General features: G+C 48.7%; 1 protein-coding gene across 1 annotated transcript in view; it reads right to left on the bottom strand.

Annotated features, from left to right (window-relative positions):
- PDIA5 (protein disulfide isomerase family A member 5) overlaps window positions 1–27,509 on the bottom strand; it is a 91,340-nt gene that overhangs the window by 14,294 nt on the left and 49,537 nt on the right. The window contains exons 9-13 of the mRNA XM_082393053.1: window positions 24,227–24,318; window positions 24,062–24,133; window positions 17,589–17,725; window positions 1,527–1,597; window positions 830–990 (exon numbers count right to left, since the gene is read on the bottom strand). Of these exons, the coding sequence (XP_082249179.1) occupies window positions 830–990; window positions 1,527–1,597; window positions 17,589–17,725; window positions 24,062–24,133; window positions 24,227–24,318 (533 nt within the window). The remainder of the gene's footprint in view (window positions 1–829; window positions 991–1,526; window positions 1,598–17,588; window positions 17,726–24,061; window positions 24,134–24,226; window positions 24,319–27,509) is intronic.

Raw genomic sequence — 27,509 nt, 5'->3', positions numbered from 1 at the left:
GCTGTCGTGGGCTGAACTGTGTCCCCTGCCCCAAATTCACATGTTGAAGTCCTAATGCCAACTACCCTAGAATGTGACTGTATTTGGAGACAGGGTCTTTAGAGAGGTAATTAAGTTAAAATTAGGTCATTAGGGAAGACCCTAACCCAACCTCACTGGTGTCCTTTTAAGAAGAGGAGATTAGGACACAGACACTGAGGGAAGACCGTGTGAAAACACAGGGAGAAGATGGACATGGAGAGGTCTCAGAGAAAGCAACCCTCCTGACATCTTATCTTGGACTTCTGGTCTCCAGAATTGTGAAAAAAATAAACTTCAGCTGTTAAGCCACCGGCTCTGTGTTCCCTGTTGTGGCAGCCCTAGCAAACTAATACCCAGGCTGAGGGAGCTCTTCAAACCTTTACTTTCAACCCCAAACCACCACAGCCTGCACTGTGGACACTACTGAAGGCCCAGACTTGGGCCCCTGTGAGTCCAGCTCTGGATGTGAAGAGCTGTGTGTTTCCTTCGTTCACTCAAAGGGAATGGAATAAAATGTAGACGATGAAACCTGGGGCCAGGACACTGGGGAAGGAGTCCTAAAAACAGAAACACACGGTTTACTGGAGCTGATGAAACTGCACCCAGAAAGGCTACCCGTGACCTGCTGGATGAGTACACGTGATCAACACACCAGAGGTGGCGTCAGGATTGGGAATACATAGCTGTCTTGGCTCTCAGGCCCTGAGCCAAGGTCAGCGGCTCCTAAGGTTTACTTCGTCTCCTCAAGGCCCTCTCCAGTGGCCGACAGCCAGGGACCAAGATGTGCTATCAAGACCATCAGACTTACTTTTGTATCCACTCAATAAAGCTCTTCTTTGTTCTGAGCGCGGGCACTGCATACTTCTCTCCATTCTTAAAATACTTGAGTGTAGGAAACTCGGAGATGTGGAATCTTTCTGCCAGGGCCTTGTTGACGGTGGCATCAACAGCTGCAAGGACACCAGAGCTCTGGGACGGGGGAGAGGCCAACCATGCACGACAGCCTCAGATGCGGTGCTGGCAGAAGAGGAGCCCAGACGCCAGCCCCCAACCCACCAAGGGCCTGCCGAAACCTCACAGGGCGGGAACTTCATACATCCTGAGAACAACTGGACACAGGCATGTCCATCATTCTCATTTGTGGGCTGAGATGATGACTTTTAATCTCCCCCACCAACCAGGCTGTGTAGACTGTGGCTGTTCCCAATCGGCAGGCTCCCACAGAAAAGAGGGAGAAACTTGGGGCTTCACCCCAGAGCCATGACCTGGCAGAGGTCACCTGGAAGGGTATGGGAATGTGACCCTAATCTCCCTGCACCCCTCCATCCCTGGTAGGGGCCCCAGCTGTCTGACTAAGACACATCTACTCAGGGACACAGAAGTCCCGCAGGCCTCCAGGGACCAGGAGAGCTGCTAAAGAGCTTGCAGGGGAAAGTCACTGTAATGATTCCTATCACTGACTCTTCAGGAGACAGCGGTGGAGGAGCTAAGGAAAGGAAGCTTACATCTGCTTCTCTGTGGAGGACTTCTGCTGCATTCTCAAACTCTGGTTTCATTTTCTTACAGTGTCCACACCCTGCAGGAAGAAATCAAGAGAAACCAGGTCCATGGCACAGAGGCTCCAGGGATGTCCCCTGCCTCCAGAAGAGAGCTGGGTCCTAGTCCCAGATACCAGGGGTACCCAGGAGAAAAGAAGAACAGCACCAGCTCAGAGAAAAGAAATCTTTTGCCTGATCCACTGGGGGTGGGAGTGTGGGAGGGGCACAAGAGGCAAAAATGAAATAATTACATCAACAATACTGGTGATATGCATATAGGTCCTGTGTGCCAGGCATGGCTCTAAGTGCTTTATAGCCTCACAACAGCCCTACAGGGTATGAACTACATTATCTCCATTTTACAGATGAGAAAACTGAGGCACTGAGAGGGTGGATGACTGCCCAAGTCTACATACACAGCCACAGGTCACAGAGCTGGGCTGAAAACCCAAGCAATCTGGTTGGAGGCCACAGCCACTGGCAGCGTGTGCTTCCCAGCACCATGCTACTGTCACCACTATCATCTTCTCCAGGGCAGAAGGGATTCGGGGCCTTGAACTGGGAATAAGAATTCGCATAAGCAAGAGTATGGGAAAACATCAAGTTCCAATTGTCCCAATAAGGGAAGAGGTATGATATGACAGGCACAGTGATCTGACTTGTCATTCCCAAATAAATGGTATTTTCTTGGGATAAAGACTGCTTTGCCCTCCTCTCCTTACAACACTTGAATGCAGTAATATGTTATGAATAATGACATTTGATACATTAAAAAGGAAGCAAGCACTTTGTGTCGGTGATGACAGGACATTTGTAAATTGCTTTCATTTTAGTAGAAAGAGTACTCTCTGGCATCTATGCTGAAGGGGCTGTGAGGCGAGTAGGACCAGACTGGCTCAGGCTGGAGATGACTCTAAAGGGAAACCTGGCTCGGAGTGGGGGGTAGGGGGGCACAGACAAGGCTAAATGGATGGCGGACATGTGACTTGGCCTTCTCATGGGGTGTGCTACTGCTTGGGAGCTTAGAGCATCACAATTCTACTACTGATTATTGGGAAAAAGAAAGACAAGAAAGGAAGACACGTGGAGACCAAGCAACATGCTACTAAAAAACCAACAGGTCAATGAAGAAATCAAAGAGGATATCAGAAAATAACTCGAGACAAATGACAATGGAAACACAACTTTCCAAAATCTATGGGATGCAGCTAAGAGGTAGGTTTATAGTGATACAGGTCTTCTTCAAGAAATAAGAAAAATCTCAAATAAACAACCTAATCTACCATCTAAAGGAGTTAGAAAAAGAACAAGCAAACCCCAAGGTCAGCAGAATGAAGGAAATAATAAAGATCAGAGAGGAAATAAATAAAACAGAGACCAAGAAAACAATACAAAAGATCAATGAAACCAAGAGCTGGTTTTTTGCAAAGATAAACAGAATTGATAAACCTTTAGCCAGGCTCATCAAGGAAAAAAGAGGACCCAAATAAATGAGAGAGGAGAAATAACAACCGATATCAGAGATACAAAAAATCGTAAGAGAATACTACAGTCGTATACCAACAAATTGGACAACCTAGAAGAAATGGACAAATTTCTAGAAACATACAACCTTCCAAGACTGAATCAGGAAGAAATAGGCAATCTGAACAGACTGATCGCTAGTAGTGAAGTTGAATTTGTAATAGAATCATACACCATGATCAAGTGGGATTTATTCCAGGGATGCAAGGATGGTTCATTATCCGCAAATCAATCAACATGATATAACACATTAACAGAAGGAAGGATAAAAATCACATGATCATCTCAATAGATGTAGAAAAAGCATTTGACAAAATTCAACATACATTCATGACAAAAACTCTCATCAAAGTTGGTACAGAGGGAACACAGCTCAACATAATAAAGGTCATTCATGACAAACTCACAGCTAACATATTCAATGGTGAAATGCTGAAAGCCTTTCTTCTATAAATTTATTTATTTATTTATTTATTTTTGGCTGTGTTGGGTCTTTGTTGCTGTGCGCAGGCCTTCTCTAGTTGCAGTGAGTGGGGGCTACGCTTCGTTGCAGTGCACGGGCTTCTCACTGTCGTGGCTTCTCTTGTTGCACAGCATGGGCTCTAGGCGCGCAGGCTTCAGTAGCTGTGGCACGTGGGCTCAGTAGTTGTGGCTTGAGGGCTCTAGAGCTCAGGCTCAGTAGTTGTGGCGCACGGGCTTAGCTGCTCCGCGGTATGTGGGATCTTCCTGGGCCAGGGCTTGAACCTGTGTCCCCTGCCTTGGCAGGTGGATTCTTAACCACTGCACCACCAGGGAAGCCCTGAAAGCCTTTCTTCTAAAATCAGGAACAAGACAAGGATGCCCACTCTTGCCCTTTTCATTCAACATAGTATTGAAAGTCCTAGCCGCAGCAATCAGACAAGAAAAAGAAATAAAAGGCATCGCATACAAATTGGAAAGGAAATAAAATTGTCACTATTTTCAGATGACATGATACTATATATAGAAAACACTAACACCTCCACCAAAAAACTATTAGAACTAATAAATGAATTCAGTAAAGTTGCAGGATAGAAGCTTAATATACAGAAATCTGTTGTTTTCTTTACACTAATAATGAATTCTTAGAAAAAGAAAGCAAGAAAAAAATCCTGTTTAAAAACTGCATCAAAAAGGAAAAAATACCTAGGAATAAACTTAACAAAGGAGGTGAAAGACCTATATTCTGAAAACTATAAAACAATGATAAAGGAAACTGAAGATGATACAGAGAAATGGAAAGATAACCTGTGCTCATGGATTGGAAGAATTAATATTGTTAAAATGTCCACACTGGGACTTTCCTGGTGGCGCAGAGGTTAAGAATCTGCCTGCCGACGTAGGGGCCATGGGTTCGAGTCCTGGTCCCGGAAGATCCCACATGCCATGGAGCAACTAAGCCCGTGCGCCACAACTACTGAACCTACACTCTAGAGCCCGTGAACCACAACTACTGAGCCTGCGCGCCACAACTACTGAAGCCTGTGCGCCTAGAGCCCGTGCTCCACAACAAGAGAAGCCACCGCAATGAGAAGCCCTCCTCACCGCAATGAAGAGTAGCCTCCACTCGCCGCAACTAGAGAAAGGCTGTGCACAACAACGAAGACTCAATGCAGCCAAAGATAAAAAAAAAAAAAAGTCCATACTACCCAAAGCAATCTATACAGATTTAATACACTCCCTATTCAAAATACCCATGACACTTTTCACAGAGCTAGAATAAATAATCATAAAATTTATACAGAACCACAAAAGACCCTGAATTGCCATAGTAATCTTGAGAAAAAAAGAACAAAGCAGCTGGAGGTATCACTCTCTCTGACTTCAGACTATACTACAAAGCTACAGTAATCAAAACAGTATGGTACTGGCACAAAAACAGACACAATGGATCAATGGAACAGAATAGAGATCCCAGAAATAAACCCACACACTTACGGTCAATTAATCTATGACAAAGGAGGCAAAATATACATAGAAGAAAAGATAGTCTCTTCAAGCACTGGTGCAGGGAAAACTGAACAGCTAAATGTAAAAGAATGAAATTAAAATTACATTTTCTCACACCATATATGAAAATAAACTCAAAACAGATTCAAGACCTAAATGTAAAACCTGAAACTGTAAAACTCCTAGAAGCGAACACAAGCAGAACACTGACAAATTGTAGCAAAATTTGTTTGGATCTGTCTCCTAAGGCAAAAGAAACAAAAGCAAAAATAATCAAATGGGACCTAAGTAAAATTAAAAGCTTTGTACAGTAAAGGAAACCACTGACAAAATGAGAAGAAATCCTACTGAATGGGAGAAAATATTTGCAAATGATATGACTGGCAAGGGGTTAATATCCAAAATACATAAACAGTTCATACAACTCAATATCAAAAAAAAACCCCCCAAAAAAACAAAAAAACCCCAAAAAAACCCCTAACAAAAAAACAACCTGATTAAAAAATGGGCAAAAGACCTGAACAGACATTTTCCCAAAGACATCGCTAATCATCAGAGAAATGCAAATCAAAACCACAATGAGTTATCACCTCACACCTTTCAGAATGGCTCTCATCAAAGTCTACAAATAACAAATGTTGACAAGGATGTGGAGAAAAGGGAAACCTGGTACACTGTTGGTGGGAATGTAAATTGGTGCAGCCACTATGGAAAACAGTATGGAGGTTCCTCAAAAAACTAAAATAGAATTACCATATGACCCAGAAATTCCACTCCTGGGTATATATTTGAAAGAAACAAAAACACTAATTTGAAAGGATACATACACCCCAATGTTCATAGAAGCATTATTTACAATTGCCAAGATACAGAAGCAACCTAAGTGTCCATGAACAGATGAATGGATGAAGAAGATAGATACACATATACAATGGTATATTACCCCGTCATAAAAAATAATAAAATTCTGCCATTTGTAACAATGTGGATGGACCTAGAGGGTATTAAGCTTAGTGAAATAAGTCAGACAGAGACAAATACTCTATGTTATCACTTACATGTGGAACCCAAAAGAATAAAACAAGCAAATATATATAACAAAACAGTAACAGACTCACAGATATAGAGCACAAACTGGTGGTTACCAGTGGGGAGAGCGAAGGGGGAAGGAGCAAGACAGGGGTATGGGATGAAGAGATACAAACTACTATGTATATAATAAATAAGCAAAAAGGACACAGCACAGGGAAATATAGCCATTGTTTTGTAATAGCTTTAAGTGGAGTACAATCTATAAAAATATTGAATCACTATGTTGTATACCTGAAACTAATATAATATTGTAAATCAACTACACTTTAATTAAAAAAAAAAGAATCTGGACCAAAAAGAGAAAGAAACAAAGGAAGGAAGGCAGACAGACAGACACATACCAGTATTATCAGAGAAGACCTCCCACACCCTCCAGGAGCCACTGAGCCATGTAAACAGCTTTCCTGCCTCCATCTGAGCACTTCGCTGGGACAAAAGTTCCTCTCTCCTCCAAGGTCATTCCTGCAGAGCTCAGCTCCACATGGCACTGAGACACAAACAGGTCCGTTCCATTCCTGCCTGTTCCAACTTCCTTAGTCCATTCTCAACTTGTTCCTCCCAGGGACAGAGGGTCCCACAGTGGCTACCCTAACTGCCCCCCTCAACACACACACACACGCTGATAACAGAAAACCCAGGCCAGTGTTGTCAAGCCCTCCTCTGGACAGAGTGCTCTGGGGGAGCCATGAGATGACTCGGTGGAGGAAACTCACTGATGGAATCCAGCCCAGGGAGTGGCTACAATTCTCAGCCGTACCAACATGTTGGTCCTTCTCAAATGGGCCCAAGCAAGGGGGAGGGACACCTGTGGGCTCATGGCCTGACTAGAGCCCACTTGGGACCCCCATGAACCATACAGGTATCAAAGTCATCATGATATTAAAACGTAAGAACATTATTTTCCAGAAATGAACACTTAGTGTTATCACAACCCATTTGCACTTTCTAAACAACTGAGTTACAAAAGCATTTTTTGTTTTGTTTTGGTAAATTGTTTGTTTGGAACTGAAAATGTGATTTCCCCACAGAACCAACCTTATACACAGATTCTATGCAGAGTCTCGAGAGTGACCACAAAAGCCCATTTAACAGGATGTACCTGAAGCATGTAGAGCACGCAGTGCTGTTTCTATTTCACTGAGCCGTGCCCCAGATGGAAAGCACACAGACCACGGTCCAGCTCGGGACTCGCAGCGGGCCTCTCTCCCTGCAGGCAGCAGCCGCCCACAACAGCCAAAGGGAGAGCATCTTCCTCAGCTCGGGGCAGACGCTGGGCTTTTCTGGGTCACTGACAGTGTTGAGAATTTAAGCTTCTCCCCCACTCCTCCTGTACTGATGCATATATGTTCCATACTTATGAATAACTTCAGAGGGCTCCGAATGCCCTGACCGGCTCATAGACCCCTGGTTAAGAGGCCAAGGCAACGAAGGGCTGACTGCGAGGCAGTCACTTTCCCGGCGGGGGGCCGTAGAACAACAACAAGCTGTCCCCACAGGTGTCCAGGCTCAGGTATCCTTCCACGAAGATCCGCATGTCTGGAGTAAATCGGATACCCTAAGGAGGATTCTACTGACTTAACATGACATATATTAAGACTTAAGCTTTTTTTTTTTTTGATTTTCACTAAAATAAAAAGAATAAATCACTCTTTGGGGCTTACAGTCAGGAGGCTCTACAACTCTCAAAGGAACCCCCCCCCAGGCCTGCCTCCAGGCTGACCGCTCCCTGCACCCTGCCCCGAGGTGACCTCCCCATTCTCCCGCTCCCAGGCTGACCTCCCCTGACAGGGGCACAGGGAGCTCACCCTGCGTGAAGAGACACGGAGAAAAGGAAGCTCAGAGGCTCTCCTGCTGATGGAGGGTCTGTCACCCAAGAGTTCGGTCTCCCCCGGAGAGTAGGAAGTGAGCGGCCTGAGTGAGAGCCACTCAGCCCAGCAGAGCACAAGGGAGGACGCCCGGGCAGGCCTCAGGAGACCCGGGCTTCAGGCCCCAAGTGGTCTCCATGGCAGGCGGGAGGGGCAGGAAGGGGATGTTCCCCTGACCAGCCTCTCCTCTACCAGGTTATGACTGGTGCTGTCAGGCCAGTGCTAGCAGGCCCCACGGTCAAGGTGGGTGGTGGGACTGGGTGGGAGTGGGGGGAAAGAAGACAAAAAAAGACAAAGCCACTCATAGAAAACCACTGTTTCTTTCCAAAATGTCCCAGTCAATGAGGAAGGACCCCTGAAGATGAGAGAGTTCACCTTCATACCTTTGCCAGGCTCAGCCCTTTGATGCAACTGCCCGCTGGGGAAGCAAATAGACTCCACATCACCTGCCAGCTTCTATCAGTGGCGGGCCAGAGATGGACTCTTAAGACAGAGAATTGGCTCACTGGGAAGAAGAGCTGTGATCGACCCACGATGTCTGCTCTGGACACAGGATGGGTGGCTGGAGGACATGCCAGGAGGCGCCAGATTCTTTGGCGTGTACTCACAGCTCTCTCCTGAACCTCTGGCCCCATCTCCCAGGACTCTGCCAAGTAATTAAAGCGCTCGCTCTCTGCACTGGCCTTCAACACACTATCTCAGCAGCCCCACGAGACACAGGGCAGGGATCATCAGAAATGACGGCTCTGGGAGATAGTGTGATAAACTGGGGATCCCAGGGCCACCGTTAAACAAGATGGGATTAGAAGGTGGATCTTCTGGCTGGAGCTGTGACCACATGAGCTGACCTTTTCCCTGAAGTTCTGTCCCCCAGCACCCAGCTCACTTCATCACAGCCCCTGCCGTGATAGATGAGACCTCTCCACGCAGAGTGTCCACCTGGGCTCTGGCCCTTGAGTCTCCAGTTCACTCCAGCCCCACCGAACCACCTATTTCTCTTCTACTCACAAAAGACATCTTATTCATATCCTCCTATGGCATTTCATTTTGTAGTACCCTGTGACTATTATATTGCTGTCTCTTGGTATTTAGGGGCGGCCAGGGCATCTTTTCAAATCATAAATCATATCAAATTCCCTTGGTCAAAACTTTCCAATGGCTCCCATCACAAGTGGATCGAAATCCAAACTCCTTCTCACAGCCACAAGTCCCACACCATCGGACTTTCCTACCCTCCAACCTCAACTCAGGCCATCTCCCTCCTGTCCTCTACTCTGCAGCCTGTGGCCTCTTTCTGCTTTCCTATCTCACCAAGCTCATTTCTACCCCCATGGCTCTTATTGGGCTGTTTGCCTGGAACACGATCTTCCCTCAGGTCTCTGCGTGGCTTATCACTTCACATCATGCCGGCTTTAGTTCAAATTTCACTTCTTCAGAGAAATTCCCTGACCACCTGACCACCTAACCCCAAGAAGCCTCAACCCATCACACTCACTTCCAATAGCCTGCTTATTTTCTTGACTGTACTCAAAACAGCTGGAGTAATCTGCTTACTTGAAACTTCCAATCCCCCAAGTGGATGTAAGCTCTCTAAAGGCTTGGATGTCCGTCTCACTCACCACCTCATCCCTGGTACTGAGGATGGCATCCCACACACTTTGTGAATGAATGAACCTCATGGCTGTGTTGTTCAGGTTATACCTGTGCACACAAGGTTTAACTGAACTAAATCCTTTTGGGGCAAAAGTCACACCAAATAGTTGCTAGTTTAACTAAACACCTCTACTTAGTAAAACTAGCAGCCAAGCCAGTTACTATGTGCATACCCTCCTCTCCACACCACCATTTATACACTTCCCCTGCTCCTTACTAGGTCTGGAAAACATCTTTGGAAATCTCCAACATCTCTGGATGTTGTTCTGAAGTTACCCATACATTCCCAAGAGTTCTCTTGATAGCGTTACGGTTTTCACTACTAACATCAATTCCCTCTGCTCCCTAGACAAGATACTAATGCTAAGCAATAAACCTCTGTAAACAGAGTTTATGACGAGGAGACCAGCCAGGCCCCAAGGAGGAGAGAGGTCTGGCGGAGCAAGCGTCTCCCTCGCTGGCACCCGCCTGTCCTGGGGAACTGTGGCTCACGAGCAGTGACTGCCTTGACCCCAGCCTCCGGGCCTGGCCTTCAGGCTGTCCTGGCAATGTGGGCTGCAGGAGAGCCAAAGGAGGATGGTCAGAAGCAGGAGCAGGACTCTAGCCCACTGCGTTTTACTGTCCTGATTGTGATTTGATGGGCCATTAAGTTTTACTGCCAAACTTCCTTGTTGGGTTTTTATCAGCTGTGTAAGTACACTTACACTGACTTTCATGACCTGGCAAAGAGGCTGCCCGTCAGTTCCTTGACCACAGTCTTTTCTGGCTGTGGGAATGTTGGCCTCCCGTCAATCCCAAACCTTCAGATTCCTCTGGATTCCGTTAACTTCAGTTACACCTATGATTTTATTGCAGGCCAGCTATGGAGACTCTCCTGACTCCTGGAACCAGAATTTTCCAGGAGACCAGATTACTCTGGAAAGCTCCCTAGTACCTGGTTCTCAAGAGGAGCCTGGATTTTCCTACCCACATTCCTGCTGCCTTGCCTGGACCTTGGCTTGGGCGTGCCAGGGAGGTGGGGCTCCTACAGATGCTAGCAGAAACAATGATGCTGTAACATCGTGATGGGCCCCCCAGAAACCTCGGGGCTCTTTCGAGGCTTCCCGCTGTATACGCACCAAAGCGGACTTGTAGACACTCAGACACTCTGGGGCAGACACACACTGATGAATGCCTCATCTACCACGCAGCCCTCTTCTTGCACAAAGAGAAAGTTGGGATTTTTTTTCTTCCTTTACGTTAGTGTAAAATGGAGATAACAAGCTTTAAAATTTTTTCTTCCAGGCTTCTATCCTAAGGAAATAATCTGACATGTGGACAAATATTTATGCATGAAAATGCTCTCTGCGGCCTGATTTATAGTGGGGAAATACAGTAAACAACTCAAACCTTCAACATTATGGTGCTGGTTAGGTAATTTATGGTGCCATTATATAATGGAATATTATGTGACCACAAAAAGTACGTACAAATAAGCATTTTTAATAACATAAGAAAATACTTACAAGATAATGTTAAGAAAAACGTAAAGGAAAAAGCACGGAAAAAAGAACTTAACGAATAAAATGAAATCCCTTCCTCCCACGTGGCACAACAAACAAATGAAAAATCCAGATGAATTAAACAAAATGAGAAAAACAAAAATATTATCACAAAATGCAGGGCACTACTTTTATATCCCGGATGTCAGGATGGGAAAAGGCAGCCTCGCAGAGGGCTTGGTGATGAGGCTGTGGCCTCTAGAACTTGGGTTTTAATCCTGGCTCTACCTTTTTGGCTATGTGACCTTTCGCAACCTTCTCAACCTCTTGGTGCCTCCCTTTCCTAACCTGTAAAATGGGGATAATCACGATATCCACTTCACAGGATTTGCTGTGAAGATTAAATGAGTTAATATATGGAAAGTGCTTCCAACAATGCCTGATCCACAACAAGTGCTCAATAAACATTCTAGCTTTTGTTTGACTGCAAAAATGTAGTGCTCTTTTTTTTTTTTTTAAAGTTTTTTTTTTTTTTGATGTGGTCCATTTTTAAAGTCTTTATTGAATTTGTTACAATATTGTTTCGGTTTTATGTTTTTGGTTTTTTGGCCACGAGGCACATGGGATCTTAGCTCCCCGACCAGGGCTTGAACCCGCACACCCCTGCGTTGGAAGGTGAAGTCTCAACCACTGGACCGCCAGGGAAGTCCCGAAAATGTAATGCTTTTGTACACTGAAAGGCAGCATAAAGAAAGTTAAAGTAAGCAACAGACTAACAGAGAACATCTGAACACAGAAAATAGATAAAGATTAATATCCGTAAGTATGGAGCTCTAGGTCAAGAAGAAAAAGACAACCCAGTAGAAAAATGGGCAAAGGGAATGAACAGTTGGTTCACAGAAGAAACATGGAAGGCTGATTACCACATGAAAAGATGCTCACCTCCCCTGGAAGCCAGGGAGCTGTGGACAAGTTGCCCCTTTGCCCTTTTTAGCAGCAATGTAGACAGCTGATACAGGAATGTTGTTAACATTGTTCTTAAATTATTTGTGTAATTAAAAATTAAAAGTGGTAGCACAAAGGAGTTTTACAGCAAGATGGTTACACAAATCTACATATGTTAGGAAAACAAATCAACTTAACTTTACGGTAATTTAAAACAATAAAAGTTAAAAATGAGGGAAAGGGCTTCCCTGGTGGCGCAGTGGTTGAGAATCTGCCTGCTAATGCAGGGGACACGGGCGAGCCGTGGGGTCTGGGAAGATCCCACATGCCGCGGAGCAACTAGGCCCGTGAGCCACAACTACTGAGCCTGCGCGTCTGGAGCCTGTGCTCCGCAACAAGAGAGGCCGCGACAGTGAGAGGCCCACGCACCGCGATGAAGAGTGGCCCCCACTCGCCACAACTAGAGAAAGCCCTCGCACAGAAACGAAGACCCAACACAGTCATAAATAAATAAATAAATAAATAAATAAATAAATAAATAAATAAATAAATTTATTTAAAAAAAAAACAAACAAGGGAAAAATAAAAGAAAATGCGACTAGAAAGAATGATGACAAAAAATGGAAAGTGGTTCCTACCTATGGGATTATAGGTAGTTTTTTTCCTTAATCATTTATATTTCTCTGTACCGTCTACATTTTCTATAGAGATCACATATTACTTGGGAGTAAGACATAAATGACGTAAGAAGCAGAAATTCTGGAGTCTGACAGGGACCTGCTGCCGAATCCAGAGAGGTAGCCCAGCCCTGGAAGGCAGGCCAGGCCCCGCGGCCTCCCACACACCTGCTGCTGAGAGTTACGGCAAAGGAAACATCTCATCCCAGGCGGCCCATTGCCAAGGAAAGGGGCAGAGCTGTGGACGGGCCGCCGTAGGCCTGGGGAAGGGGCAGCAGGGGTGCCCTGGTGCCCCAGCAGCTTCTTCTTAGGCCCCTGTCTGCCCCGTCAGCACCCGCATGGGAGAGACAGGCTGCTCCTCAGGGTCCCCCTTCCTGGGAGCCCCACTTTGTCCCTTCTACCTCCCCATGTAAGTGACACTCACTCAGGGGGGGTCATTACAGCATCATGTCCTTCCGGGCCTAACGCAGGGCTGCAGGTACACGGAGAGGGAGGAGCAGGTAGACATTACTGCAGCAAAACGGACAGTGACAAGAGAAGACGAGTAACAACGTACAGTGACTCTTCTCGTTCAGAATGCTGCGGAAAGACACAAAAGCCACCATGGGGCGGTGGCCGCTGGTGTCCTGCTGCCTCGCCCTCTTTGGACACCGCTTAGTGCTCTGTGGGATCAGGGGGCCAGGCCTGGTGCTGCGGCCTCCCCCATCCACTCAGGGCCCCGCGCGGAGGGTCAGATGGATGGCAGAGGGGCCCGGGCTCTGCCCTCGCACCGCATGGTGCTCACGCCCCTGCAGGAGGCCATTGCTCGCATCACACTGTCCTTCCCAGGAGGCCCAGGATCCCGGGCAGTGGGCTCTGGAGGGCACACCTGCTTGCGAATCTTGGCTCCCCCTGCTCCCTTGGTGTGAGTGGGGTCGGGACTGGAGCTCACGTACGTACGTGGAGGGCCCCGCACTGTGCTGGGGGGCTGAGCTTATTGGTTCAATGACAACTCAGGCACCAGGAGTACAGGCTGCAGAAGAATCTATGTGGGGTTTCTAAGGGACTCCAGCTGGGAGGGGAAGGGAGGAAAGGCTGAGATGGGAATTCAAGCAGCAGGAAAGCTGGAAGGGAGGGTAAAGAAGCAGGGGGCCAACGGAGATGTTTACTAATATGCAGCAACCAGCGGCCCAGGTGCCTTTCCTGCCAAGAACCGAGGAGTGCGGCTCCTCCGAAGGCACCCGAAGAAGGTTCCAGGCAAGTGGGACCCGGAAAGAAACGAACAGTGAGCATTTCCTCTGTACAGAAATCACACTGCAAAGAGAGACCATGGCTCTTCCTGGGAGTCTGTATCAGGAATAATGTTAATCCTCTTCTCTGTATTTTCCTATATTTTGCCTTTATAAAACATACACGCACTCCTTTTTAATTATCAGGAAGTCATCAAGATAAATTCAGCTTTTTAGTTTGAGCTCCACTATTTCAGTCTGTGGGGATCTTTTAAAATCTTAATACAATTGTTCGATATTTTAACTAGCTTCCTTTTTCCAACTCTAACCCTTGCAGATTTGAAAGTTTGCCTTGTTTTTTATAGTTTCAACAAAACTGCTTATAAAAAAACAAGTACCACTCTCTAGACAGAACCAGGCCAGACTCACAGTCACAGAGCACCAAGGGGATGGTCCCCTCATGGTGGCCTCATCCTGCCCTGTTCTCCCTACTGCACTTAGGAAAACAACAACTCATTCATTTTTGATAAAAGAAAGACACACTAATTCATCAACTTAGCAATCCTATCCCAAGAAACAAACCAAGCACATGTGGCAATCCTTAGTAGAATCTATGGTCTTCTATGTTGATAGATCCCAACTTGTTTTCCTGGGTCTCCAAAATGGTCTGTTTCTTAACCACTCCCTATTTGGTCTGGGATCGGCACCTGTAACACTGTAATTTCCGGAATTCACATTTTATTCGCTTGGGAAACATGAGCCGGCACTGCCAGTCTCTGGCCTCCTGACATTTGTCCTTTTCTCTAGGTCCCTCAAACACCACAAAAGTGGCTTCCTGGTCAGTGTGGGTTCTCGGGAGCACTCCGGCACGAGATGCCCAGCTAGGCAGCTAAGAGGGCCCTGCTGTCAGTTCACCCCTCCTGGGCTCAGATTCCTCTCTAAACCATGTACAGTCCATCCCTTCTAAAGCCCACGCTCCTAGATGAAGGAGGAGGACTGTGTAGAGAGATTAGTTAATGCAGAGCCACTCCCATCGGATGGGAACTTAAACAGGCAGTTCTTCAGGGAGCTTCACCTCGGGCTTTTGCCCAGATCCCCTCTCACTCTGCCAGTCCAGCAGAAATACATACATACACACACACACACACACACATACACACACACACACAGGCAAAGCCGGGGGGCTGACAGACACCTCATCAGAGAATGCAGGGTCCCTAACAGGCAGACACCCACCAGCAGAAGCCTCAGATATTTCCATTTGCTAAATTTGAGTCGGAACCCTCTCAACAAGGGTAGTGTACTCATTAACAATGACTAACGGGGAAAACAAAAGCTGCCATCTGGTTTCTAGTTCTCATTCTCTAATTTAGCTCTCAACAACCTCATTTGTTCGTTTTCTCATTCATTAAGCCCTTACTCTATACCCAGAGGTGACTTGGATTGGGGGAGTGATGATCATTCTGGTTCAGAGAGCGAGGAGGGTGCATTATAAGGGGGGGGGGGGGGCAGGGAAAAATTTATAGCCAGGCTCTGGGGCCCAGACCCTGCAAGCATCAGGTACTACAATGGATTGCTTACAACCTAAGAGTACAAGAAAGAACACAGACCAAAATTTTTGCGGGTCTGCAACCAGGGTTCTATAAAGAAAGGGCTTAATAAACAATTATTAAACAATTCCAATCTATCAGGTACATGTTGTTAGGATTCATCAAAGGGGATACGTACTCTTCGTGCTGTGATGCATAAGCCACAAAGCACTGCTCAAACCACTCTGTGCTCTTCCAGGAGCCAGACGGCTCTCTCGACACAGACTGGAAGGACTGACACACAGCGGGGGAAGTTCCCAGGGGGGAACTGAAAACAGTGAGCTGGTGTCTGCTTCTACTGCTGGGACAGGGACGCAGGCAGGGTGAGTTCAGCCCTGGATGCAGCATGACTCCCTGCAAGACTTGCTTCCGTCAGCAACTCTGAGACTGGCCGGGAGAGCACACCGCAGCAGGGAGAGCACACCGCAGCAGGGAGAGCACACCGCAGCAGGGAGAGCACACCGCAGCAGGGAGAGCACACCTCAGCAGGGAGAGCACACCGCAGCAGGGAGAGCACACCTCAGCAGGGAGAGCACACCTCAGCAGGGAGAGCACACCGCAGCAGGGAGAGCACACCGCAGCAGGGAGAGCACACCTCAGCAGGGAGAGCACACCGCAGCAGGGAGAGCACACCGCAGCAGGGAGAGCACACCGCAGCAGGGAGAGCACACCTCAGCAGGGAGAGCACACCGCAGCAGGGAGAGCACACCGCAGCAGGGAGAGCACACCGCAGCAGGGAGAGCACACCGCAGCAGGGAGAGCACACCGCAGTGCTGCCCGGCGGGCATTCATCAGGTACCTTCAACCACAGGGATGCCCTCACGGAGCCCCTGCAGGGCTGGGCGTGATGTGCTCCTAAGGCCCTCTCTGTCATTGCCCCTAATTAGGAGACCCTTTGAAACTTCGTGTTTTGGGGGGTTTTTTTTTTAGGTTTTTTGGGGTCATTTTTCTAGAAATTCAGAAGAAGAAAGGCCAAAAATAATTTTCCTTTGGATTCTCTTAAGAATTTGGCACTTACAAGAAAGGAGGACTTGGGGAAATCCCCAGTAGCGGTCTGTACATGAACAATTCCTGATTAACCAAACCCATGTGATACGACAGGGGAAGCGGAAGACGGGAAGGCCAGGGCTCAGCAGTACAGGGCTCACAGAGCAGTGCCATTTCTCCGTGCAATAGTCTCCTTGTCTGTAAAGTGGGGCTAATCATATTCGCTTTGCAGCACTGTGGGTAAGATAAAAAGAGATGACCCTGCGGGCAGCCACTTTGCCACCGTAAGGCAATACACAATGAATAGCGTGAGGATCTCTACGACAAAGATGATTAATAAAGTATTCTCTCACTACAGATGCCTCTGTGGACTGGGCAATTATGACACTGATCCATGAAGTAGTTCTTTTTGCTTTTTTTCCCTCTTACCCACCATCACTGGGCCCAAGAGCTGGCAAGAAGCTATGAGAGAGGAGTACCCCCCACACATGCACTCTGTCCCAGGGTGCTGGGGACCCACCTTCTTCACCCATCAGGATGGGCCCACCTTCCCCAGGAGCTGCTCCCTGGAACTCTGTGCCCAGGGGCTGTCATCCCCTTGCTCACCTTTCCAGAAGCAGCCTTCTCCCTCTCAGAAACGAATTACAATCAATTTTCCATTCTCCGCGGGAACGGGGAGGACACTGGCCTAGAAAACTCCTGAGCTACAGGGCTTTTCAGCCAATACTGCAAACACATTTTACAGCATTCACATGTTTTCCTTCCTTGATCCACCAAGGCTGCTTCAGGCTGTGACGGACGCCAGCTGAAGCAGAAAGAAGCTGTTCTAGATGCTGCGGTGTCTGAGTCTCCAGCCCTGGCCTCCCTGTGCCCTTTCAACTACTGGGCAAGATTCGGGCCCTCTTGGGGCCTCAGTTTCCCCACCTGCAAGTTGAGGGATGATTGCCGTCCTAGGTAATATCTAAAGGCTCAGAGCGGCGCCCGCCCTGCAGCGCCCGAGGGAGGGAGGCTGTGGCAGAGAGGAGCAAGGTTCCACTCACATGGGGCGTGGAACAGGACGAGCACAGAGGAGTGTTCCTTCACAAACTGGTCAAAGTCTTCATCGGTCAGGTGATAAACGGAGCCGCCCTCATCTGCCCAGGGAGTCTCGGGGACCTGGGGCTGTGGCGGCTGTGGACTGGAAGACCAAAAACAGGCAGAGCTCAGAGCACGCGCCGGGGCCCGCGCAGCCCTTACCCCCAGCGGCTCGCACGGCCTGCTTCAGGGGCGCACCGCCACCCCCCGGAGGAGCGGAGCAGGACTCCTCGGCCCTGCCCACCTCCGCCGTCCCCTCAGAGCCCAGAGGTGCTCAGCGGATAGCCTGTGGCAAACAGTGGTTTCAGCTGCAGCTCTCTGGGCAGATCAAGAAACCTCACTTCCTCCCTAGAATCGGGGGTGTTCGTTAGTATCTCAAGCTCTTTCAAACGTTCAGCCAACTGGCAAGAATAAACAGCAACAGCAAAGAGTGAGCTTTGGCAAAGTTAACTGTTGTGTTGCGTGGTGCCCACAGGGTGGGGAGCGGGGAGAGGGAGTTAGAAGGGAGGGGTGGTGGTGAGGAGGAAAGGCAGAGGCCAGGTGTCTGAGAAAGACCAAATACCCGGGAAGGGCTGGGGGGCGGGGAGGCGGGTGCAAGGCGTTCACCGACCAGCGTGGGAGGAGGGTCGTAACGAGGAAGAGTGGGGCCCAGGGGAACAAGGCATCCTAACTATGACAGTATCCAGGCTACATCACAAACCCTTCCTAGAGACTGGAACAAAGTTAGCTGGTTCTCCAGAGGCAGAATGCTGGAGCAGAAAGGGCCAGGCTCAGAGGTCAGTCCAAATCCGCGCTCTGCCACCACGAGCTGCAAAACCTCAGGCTGGTGCTTAACCTCCCTGGAGCCTGCCTCCACCTGGGACAGCCATGTGCTGACCTCTACGTCACCAGCAGTTGTGATGCGGGAGGCTCACAGCTGGCCTCTCTTGCTCCAAAGTTGAGGATAAGGCTGCTAGTGACACAAACTCCCTGATGCTTTATGAACACCTTTGCCAGAGCACCTTAATCGCTACTTTGAAAAAATGCTTTAGGGTGACAAATGTGAAAAGACAACCATTGTTTCCTGCCTTTGAGAGCTTACAGTAGAAAAAAAGTGTAAAGTTCCAGCAGCCAGGGCTGAGAATTCATGAGACCAATGTTGCCCACGCAATGGAATCTGCAGCCCTCCCATGCAGCTGACACAGTGGAACCTGTCAGCCCCACCCCACGGCAGAGCCTGGGTCTGACGGCACCTTCAGAAGCCCTCTCTGGTGCTTTGGACGAGGCCCCACTGGTGCCTTCAGCCACCCTGGTCTGAAGCAATGGGAAGTGGCAGGGAGAGGGCAAACCACTCTGAGCCCGTGCACATCCAATGTCAGGTAGCGCTGATGGCAAAGTCAAGCTTTAGAATGAGTCACCAGCCAGACAACGGTCCCAGACCAACACCAAGAAACCTAGGTTCCAAAACCGGGGCTCAAAACACCAATCCCTGAAAACATCACCAATTCCACTTCAGGGAATCTATCTTTCCAATACACCTGGACACATGCAAGATTACGTACATTCTAAGGTATTCATTGTAGATGATTTGTCATAGCAAAGACTAGAAGAACGCAGTGTCCCTTGGTAGGTAAACTGCAGTCCTTCTGCACGATGGAGGGCTGAGCGTGGTAAAGGAGGACAAAGAAGCTCCCCTACACTCTGATGTGGGTAGACTGCTGGGATATACACAACAGGCCATGATATGCTAACTTCTGCATAAAATAGAGAGAGATAAAAAATACTTATTCATGTTTGCGTGTTATCTGCATAAGGACTAATTAAAGTTGTTACCTCTAGGGGGTAGGAGGGAGAATAGGATGGAGGAACCAGATAAAAGGAAAACTTCAATGTAATCTTTAAGTATCTTTTAAAAAATTATTTTAATTATGTGAAAGGAATCTATTCTAAGATTAAAATAATTTTTAAAAATCCAGCAAGAATATACACACAGAATGGAGACGCCGTGCCTCAGCAGCAGTACAAGCATATGAAAGTGCCTGAGAAATTTCTAGTTAAACACGGAGGACATACGCCAAAACCACTAAAATAACAGTACAAGAGTTTAAAAAAGAAAAGTATGAACCCACAGGAGCAAAAAGAACAGGGAAGAAGACAACAGCAAAGAGAGAAAAAGAGGTCAGTGCAAATTTAGAGGCTAGAAAGCCGACTTAGCAAAAAACTTCTGCCTTTCTTAGAGGGTGGAAACTTGAGGTGCTGGGTGCTCAGAGGGGGCAGGGGCCCAAGAACCACCCTAATATGCAAAGGCTCCGAAGGGCCAGGAGGACCCCCTTAAAGCAGGGCTGTGGCCTGGGGCTGAATGGGGGGCCCTCAGATCCTGTCCGTCTCCCCAGCAGCCAGGTGGGTGCCCCTCTCCCACTCAGTGGACAGCAGGAAGTTTGCTTTCTGGAGAGGCCTGCAGAGCTGGGCACAGCAGTAAGAGGGCACTATGCCTGAACTACGCTTTTTACTGTCTCTCTCCTTAAAGAATGGGGCTCCCTCTAGATTCTCTCTCTACCTCCTACGCCTAACACAAAGCAGATACCCAATAAACTCTTTCTGAATCAACAAGGGAATGAGAGAAGAATAGCTGAAGGCACTGGAGGTGTCTAACCAGGAGACATGGGGAACACACTAGTTGTCTTCAAACACTTCAGACTGCACTGGGAAGAGAAACTAAGATTTATTTTCTATGGCTCCATAAAGGAGAACCAACACCACGTGGAAGCTCCAGAGAAAGAAACTTTAGCTCAGCAGAACTAAGAATGTTCTATCTACAACAGATAAGAGAGAAAGAGCCGGACTGGGAGTCAGAAGACCTGGCTTTGAGTCCTGTTTCCTCCACCTTCCAGCTCTAGAGGCTTAGGCAACCAGCCTGACTTAAAACATCTACAAGGCAGTATATTTGTAGGCCCTTCTTCATCTGCCTTGCAGGTACATCTAGACAGATAATGGACGCGAATGTATGAAGTACTACCCGTTCAAACATGAGTGGACACCCTCACAATGAGTCGAGGCCCTGTCCTCTGAGGTGTTTAAGCGGGATGGAGTAACTACATCTGTCCGAGAGGTAACACAACACTGAAAGAGAATTGCTGGGGGCAGATTCACTGACTTTCACATTCCCTTCCAATCCTGCAACTCTGACTTCCCAGGTTCACCAGGACTGGGAAGTTCACACAAAGCACGTCCTTGCCTGAGGCAGGTGCACATGCCATTGATAAGAAGATGCAACTCAAAACATGACAAGTTGAGAAGGCTTTGTGTTTGTTTTCAGTCCACTTCCGGTCAGTATAAAAATACACAGGCAGAAATGGGTAGCTAGGTCAAAATGGATTGCCACTTCTGCACCCTCTACCTGCCAAGCCCAACTGAGTAGCAGGAAATCCGCAGAGAGTGGAATGAGAAACGCAGCTGCCAGAAGCACCAGAGGGCACACTGCCAGGATCATCGCATCTAGCCCAGAGCCCTGGGGCACTCCGACACCAGTGATGCCCTGCCTGGCCCACTCGCCAGTCACATGTCAGAGGGCAGGATTTGGCTCTTCTCTCCTGGGCTTCTGAAAGTCATCTAGAGCAGCGGCCCCAACCTTTCTGGCACCAGGGAGTGGTTTTGTGGAAGACAATTTTTCCACGACGGGGGTGCGGTGGGGGGGGATGGTTCAGGAGGTAATGTGAGCGAGGGTTCAGGCGGTAACGCAAGCGATGGGGAGCGGCAGATGAAGCTTCGCTCGCTGGCCCGCCACTCACCTCCTGCTGTGTGGCCCGGCTCCTAACAGGCCGCGGACCACTACCGATCCACGGCCTGGGGGTTGGGGACCCCTGATCTTGAGAATTAGCAAGGCTGGATCCACCCTCATCCTTCTACATTTGGTGACCATAAGCCATAAGCAGCCAATGGAGAGGCCCAAGGAAGAAGTGCAGGGCAGCAGGAAAGGTAGGATCACTGCTACCCACCCACCAGGATTTGGTGGAAACCTGGTGAAGACTTAAAACACCTGGCACCAGGAAAACACACACACACACACACACACACACACACACACACACACACACACACACACACAGCTGGGTATATGTTGGGGGGAATCTAGAAGGAAATTTGCCAAATATCACCAACACATTACCTTTGGGTGGTTGAGTAAGGGGGCCACTTTTCCCCTTGTTTAACTAAATATTTAAGTTTTTCAATAATGATACAGCTCACTGAATAGCCTTAAAATCAGAAAGGACTTTTTAAAAAATTAAGCGAGCTGGCAGCACAGTGACATTGCTAGATCTTGCTGAGGCATGAGATGAAGCAGCTCACTGGGGGTCCTTGAGGAAGTCACCTCCCTGCCCCCGGCCGTGCTGGGGGAGTGGGCTATGGTCATGCCTTTGGAGGAGCTGCCCCCATGTGTGCACCTCCAGCACAGGGACCACAGGTGGTTGGGCAGCTCCGGAGGTGCCGCCCAGGGGGACTCGGATGCTGTCTTCCCTTCCCCGGAGTTACCCCACCAACCTCAGCCGCCTGGAGACTAGAGACCCAGGGTGAACCAAAAGCTGCTAACAAGGTCTCCGGCCCATGGGGGTGAGGAGAGGGAGGAAGGCGGAGGTGGGAAGTGGCGAGGGCCAGCCCAGGACAGGGATCAGGAGGTAGCCCTGGGGGTAGGAGTGGGGCCTGGGACAGAGTCTGGTGGAAGAGCTGTGGTGGGGCTGGGTGGGGTGGGGGACGGAGTGGTGGAGTCCAGTGGGGAGATAATACCCCATCTCAGAAAAGCCACTGACGTGCTCCCCTGGTCCAGGGCTAGCAAGCAATTCTGAACACTTTCTAAAAAAAATAATAAACCTTATCCTTCAAGAAGATAAGAGTGTATTTTGAAGCCAGAAAAGGTTAGAGAAGGGGGAGGGAAGCAGATTTTATGCTCTGGTGACAAATGAGACTGCCATTTGTTGAAACCTTCTCCCAAAGCAGAGCGAGATATGTCTGGCTGGAGGAGAGGACATGCTTATTATCAAGTGAAAAATGAAAACAGGGGTGCGAAGGCCCAGGTTAAGACAATGAGTACAGGATAATGGGGAGCTGCCTTCCTGGGCAGGGGCTGGAAATGAGGTAATAGATGGAGACAGAGATGTGAAAATGTTTCCAAGAAATAAAGGACACCATGCAAACAAGGTTCTGCCATGGTGTTTTATCTCCTGGGCCCCCGGGAACCCAAGGAACAGAAGATTGAGAGTTTCAACCTTTAGAATCAAACAGTTTGTTGTGGGTTTGGGGGTATTTTTTTTTTTTTTTTGGTACAAAATTTATCTTCCTTTCCATTCTGAAAATACACACTTTCAGCCTCATTGCTTTGGATAACTAATTCTTTAACCCTCTGCCCCTGCGGTAACGATGTCAATAAATATCCACCGTGCTGGCAGCTGGGGAAAGGGCAGAGGCTCCGGCCAGAACTCGGGGGAGCTGCTGCCGGGGGCCAACACTAGCCCTTCTGTTTGTCAGCTGCAGGAGCTTGGACGAGCTGCTCCATCACTCTGCTTAGTCACCTCATTCGTGAAATAAGGGTAATAATAATATCTTCCTTATGGGGCTGTCCTGAGGATTCCATGAGACACAAAGTGCTTAGAACAGGGTCAGCCACAAAGTGGAGCTCCAAAATGCTCCAAAACGCCGTTCTTATTCTAAGCGCTGTGCACAAATAACCACACACCGGCAGTGACTGGCAAGTGCCAGGCCGGTGACAGGCACAGCCCAGAGCAGGTGAGTGTTCCGGGGTGGGCTTCAGGAGAGCTCCGGCCACGGAGAAGGTGTTGGGGAGACAGATTCCCCATCCAACACACCAGTCAGGGTCCAAGCGTCACGCAAAAGTCACACACCTAGCATGGGGGGCGGGGGACTCCAGGTGCACGGCTGGTTTGGGTTATAAGGATCTAATCACATTATAAACAGGACCACAGGTTGCTAAGAAGCAGCTCCGCGGGGCTGCATGGTGAACGGCAAAGCAGTCTGCAAATCTAAGGCATGAGGACACTTCTTAGCTTCATGGCACATAATACAAAGTGTTATGTTTAAAATGAGTGTTCGACTGACAACTCTATTTTCAGAGAGACTTGCAGCGGAACCTCTCTCAAACCTGCCGTCCTGGGTGAGAAATACTTCTAGCCATCAGGTAGACTAAGGGGAAAAAACCTATCTGAAATGCAGTCATCACGGCCAGTCACACGAAATCCTCCCGACTCGCACATTCTGCACGCACAGATCCCCACCCTCACCTAGATGCAGCCCACAGACAGTTGGCGTGGGCAGCACAAAATGGTCGTTTCTTTCCTCATTCTCTTCCCAGCCGGAGCCCTGTGACCAGGGAGACCCTGGGGCCCGGCAGATGCCCCTCCCCCTCTGGGCACCCTTCCCCGCCCCCCAACCAAGGCAAACGCCAACTTACTTCTTCAGCCACTCCACGATGTCCTCAGCTGTGGACCCATAGCTGTCGTACTGGAACAGAAACCGTCCTTTCCTGTGAAACATGGGGAGACACCGTGGGCTCAGCCAGGGAGGCAAACGCCGTCAGGGAGGGGAGCGAGCGTCAGCAGAGAAGCAGGGGACTTACTCGAAATAGCAGATGGTGGGGTAGCCGCGCACGCTGTACTCCTCCTTGATGTTTTCAAATTCCGAGGAGTAGACGTTCATCCCGGCCAGCACCTGGGAGCAAAGGGAGAACAGACCTGTCCACTCTCCGCCCGCAGACGCCCTCACCTTGTCCACGCCGGCCCAGCTGTCCCACCAGAAACAGACGATGGGGACGAAGCCTCACAGTCTGACGCACAGCCCGGGGCAGCGGGGGAGCAAGGCTACCCGAGCCAGCTGCGAACGATGCCCGAGTGCTCTGGAAGAAGCAGTCATCTGGGCCCAAGGGCTGCCCCCCATACCGGCATTCCCTCCTGCCTGCTCTGTGGGAAAAACCATCCCAGAGCAAAACAAAGTTCTGAGCGTCGAAGAAGAAACCTGGCCTGGTTACCAAGGTCAACCAGGTCCTAGAGTGGGTTCACTGCCATCCAAGTACATATTATGCCTTTTCTCTGCCCATGTCAACTAAGGTTGTACCCTTCTCCCAAGTTATGGAATCACCACTGAGCCACTCTACCACTCTAAGGCATCCTTGGACACCTTCCTGGATAGCTCAGTCTGTCCGCCCCGGCTTCATGTGCAACATTCTCAGATCTCACAGTTAATGTGGCCAAGGAGGTTGCATGGTTCTCATGACCATCTGCCTGCCTAACTCTCCTCCCTCCAAACCCTGTTAGGCCTCCTGTGGGTGACCAGCACCTACAGCATCATTTGACCATCATCTCTGAAGTCTGAACATGTTCTGGTTGCAGGGGTCCACATATCCAACACCCCTGAATGGGGAAGGGAAACTGTAGTAGCTGTGTTACTGATGACAAGCCTATGTACTAAGAACAACCCAGAATGAGTCCCCTAGAACTCCTTTCCCGAAGCAGGAACTTTTTTCTATACGGCAGGATCAGGTGCCCGGAAAAAGGACTTTGAATCTGTTCTCACGAGAGAACACAGTGTGGCCAGATGCAAGAAGGCTGTTCCACAACGCCGGGTGGCATAGAGGGGTGGGGAGAGGAAGTTCAAAAAAGCCAGCACCAGTTACAGAAGCAGAAAGAAGAAACCAGGAAGCAGAATTTTGCTGAATAATACGTAAGGAGGCATAGGGAGAGAAAACGGGAAAGAGCAGCCTCTATGGACAGTGAACTTGATTCAGAAGACTGTTTCCACTTGGCAGTCGCGTGACCTTGGACAAGTCACTCACCCTCCCTGAGCTTCCTTGTTTGGAAGGTGTGGGTGAGGAGACTATCACAGGGCTCTTAAGAGAACTGAATGGGATGACCCAAGTCAGAGGTTTTAGCACAAAACTGGTGCTCAAGTTCTTTATTTCCTACCAAATCCTGGGTGATGGGAGCCACCTGTGCCTCTGGCCGCTCCATCCCTAGAGGCGTCTAAACATATCTTATGAACCATTTTAAGTACCTAGCACAGTGCCTGGCATACAGCAGACACACAATAAATGCTTGCTAAATCTGTTTTTTTTTTCTCCCACCCCCTTGTGGGATGCTACAAGGAATACAGGGAAAATAAGCCTGAGACAGAACTTACTAGAAGCCCTGGAACACTCTAAAAGCCCGTCTGCTCATCTCCCCAGACTGATTCAGCAGCCTGTTCCAGTAATAATTGTCTAGTTTAGAGTTCTTTTTTAATGTCTAATTGATCTCCCCAGTGTCAGTGCACATTCACCACAAGATTAATCTTCCACATCCTCCTCTTTCATTACACCACTTCCCGGTGCAAAACCTTTCAATTCCACTGAATGCAGGCTAAAGTCTAACTCCACACTCAAAGACCATATGGTCCCTATCTCGTTTTTTAATTCTTCTTCCCTACAAAACCCTTAATTGTGCACCTGCTAGGGTCTAGGTTTTTAATTCTCCCAGGAATGAGACAGTCTGAGATTTCTGCACAGGGAGGAAGTTGGACTGTTTGCCGTCTGGGGCCCCTTGCATATGGGAATATACCACAGTGGCTAGGAGCCTGGGCTCAGGGGTTAGGATGCTGGGTCTAAATCCTAACTCCTCTCTCAGTAGATGTTTTCCTTGAGCAAGTCACAGTTGCCTCTGTGCCTCAGTCTCCTCATCTGCAGCCCCCTCCTCTGGTTGCTGTGAAGACTAAATGACATGGTACAAGTAAAGTATCTACAACGGTCAAAATCTGTTAGCCGTCTTCACTAATACCACTAAGAAGCTCTGCAGATCTGCTCACACTCCCAGAACCCATGCTGTATTCTCCTGGCCCTGACTTCGAGTATTCTACCCCCTTTGCTCAGGTTGCCGGCTACCACCGAAGACTCATCCATCTTTTAAGGCAAATCAAATCCCACTCCCCTACGCGGCCTTTCTAAACCACCTTTGCTTGTGATGAATTCTTAATTCTCTTGAGTTTCTGTAGCACTTCTGACTACTTTGGGGTCATTTATTAGTTAATGAGATAACTGTTTTTTTGAACAACTACTTACAAACACTTTTTGGAGTTTGTGAATCCAAATGAGGCAAAACTGGTCTCAACCTAAGGAGAAGTTAGGGCCACCGTGCCTGACACCGAGCCATGTGTGCTTGGGGCCAGTCAGCTGACACAACATGATCTTCCTCATGTCCAGCCCATGTTGTGACAGGAACCATCAAGGAAACTCCACAAAGCAGGAGCGTGTGAGCTAGTGGTCAAGGAGGGTAAGATTTCCACAGACATTCCAGGAAGAGAAAATGGAGACAAGACAAAACAAGACGTGGCTCAAGAACTGAGACCACGTTGGTTTAACTGTAGGACACACAGAAGGGAGTAGGGAGAGAAGGCTGGGTGAGTTCACTGAGGTCGCTGTGGACCAGGCTTTAATGTCTAAGAAACCAGGATTTTATTCAGGAGGTGCCGGAGAGCTATCGGGGGTTGCAAGGGGAAAGTCACAGGTCAGGGAGACAAGTCAGCAGTCTTTGGCAACCACCCTGTATGGGCTAACCAGGGTCTGACCTGGGCTGGTGGGCAGGGAGAGGATGGAGGATGTGAGGGGGAGAGATGGATGACAATGGCCTGGCAGAAAGGCACACCGGCAGAGGAGCCTGCGGTGCTCGGGAGGAGTCGTGAAGGAAAGCTGGCCAGATGGAAAGACACTGAATTTTATTTTAGACATCCTGCATCTGGGACCCAGGGAGAAGAATCCAGACCAAGATGGGAAGCAAGCAGTCTGACGTGTGGTACTGGAGCTTAGAGACTCAGGCTCCATGGGGCTACATTTTGTTGAGCTATAGATGTAGATACAAATCACTGAGGGACAGTCC

Source organism: Balaenoptera borealis (genome assembly GCF_965194805.1).
Source record: "Balaenoptera borealis genome assembly, chromosome: 5".
Classification (NCBI taxonomy): Eukaryota; Metazoa; Chordata; class Mammalia; order Artiodactyla; family Balaenopteridae; genus Balaenoptera; species Balaenoptera borealis.
Note: the sequence above shows the minus strand (reverse complement) of the source record. Positions and strands in the feature narration are given on the sequence as shown.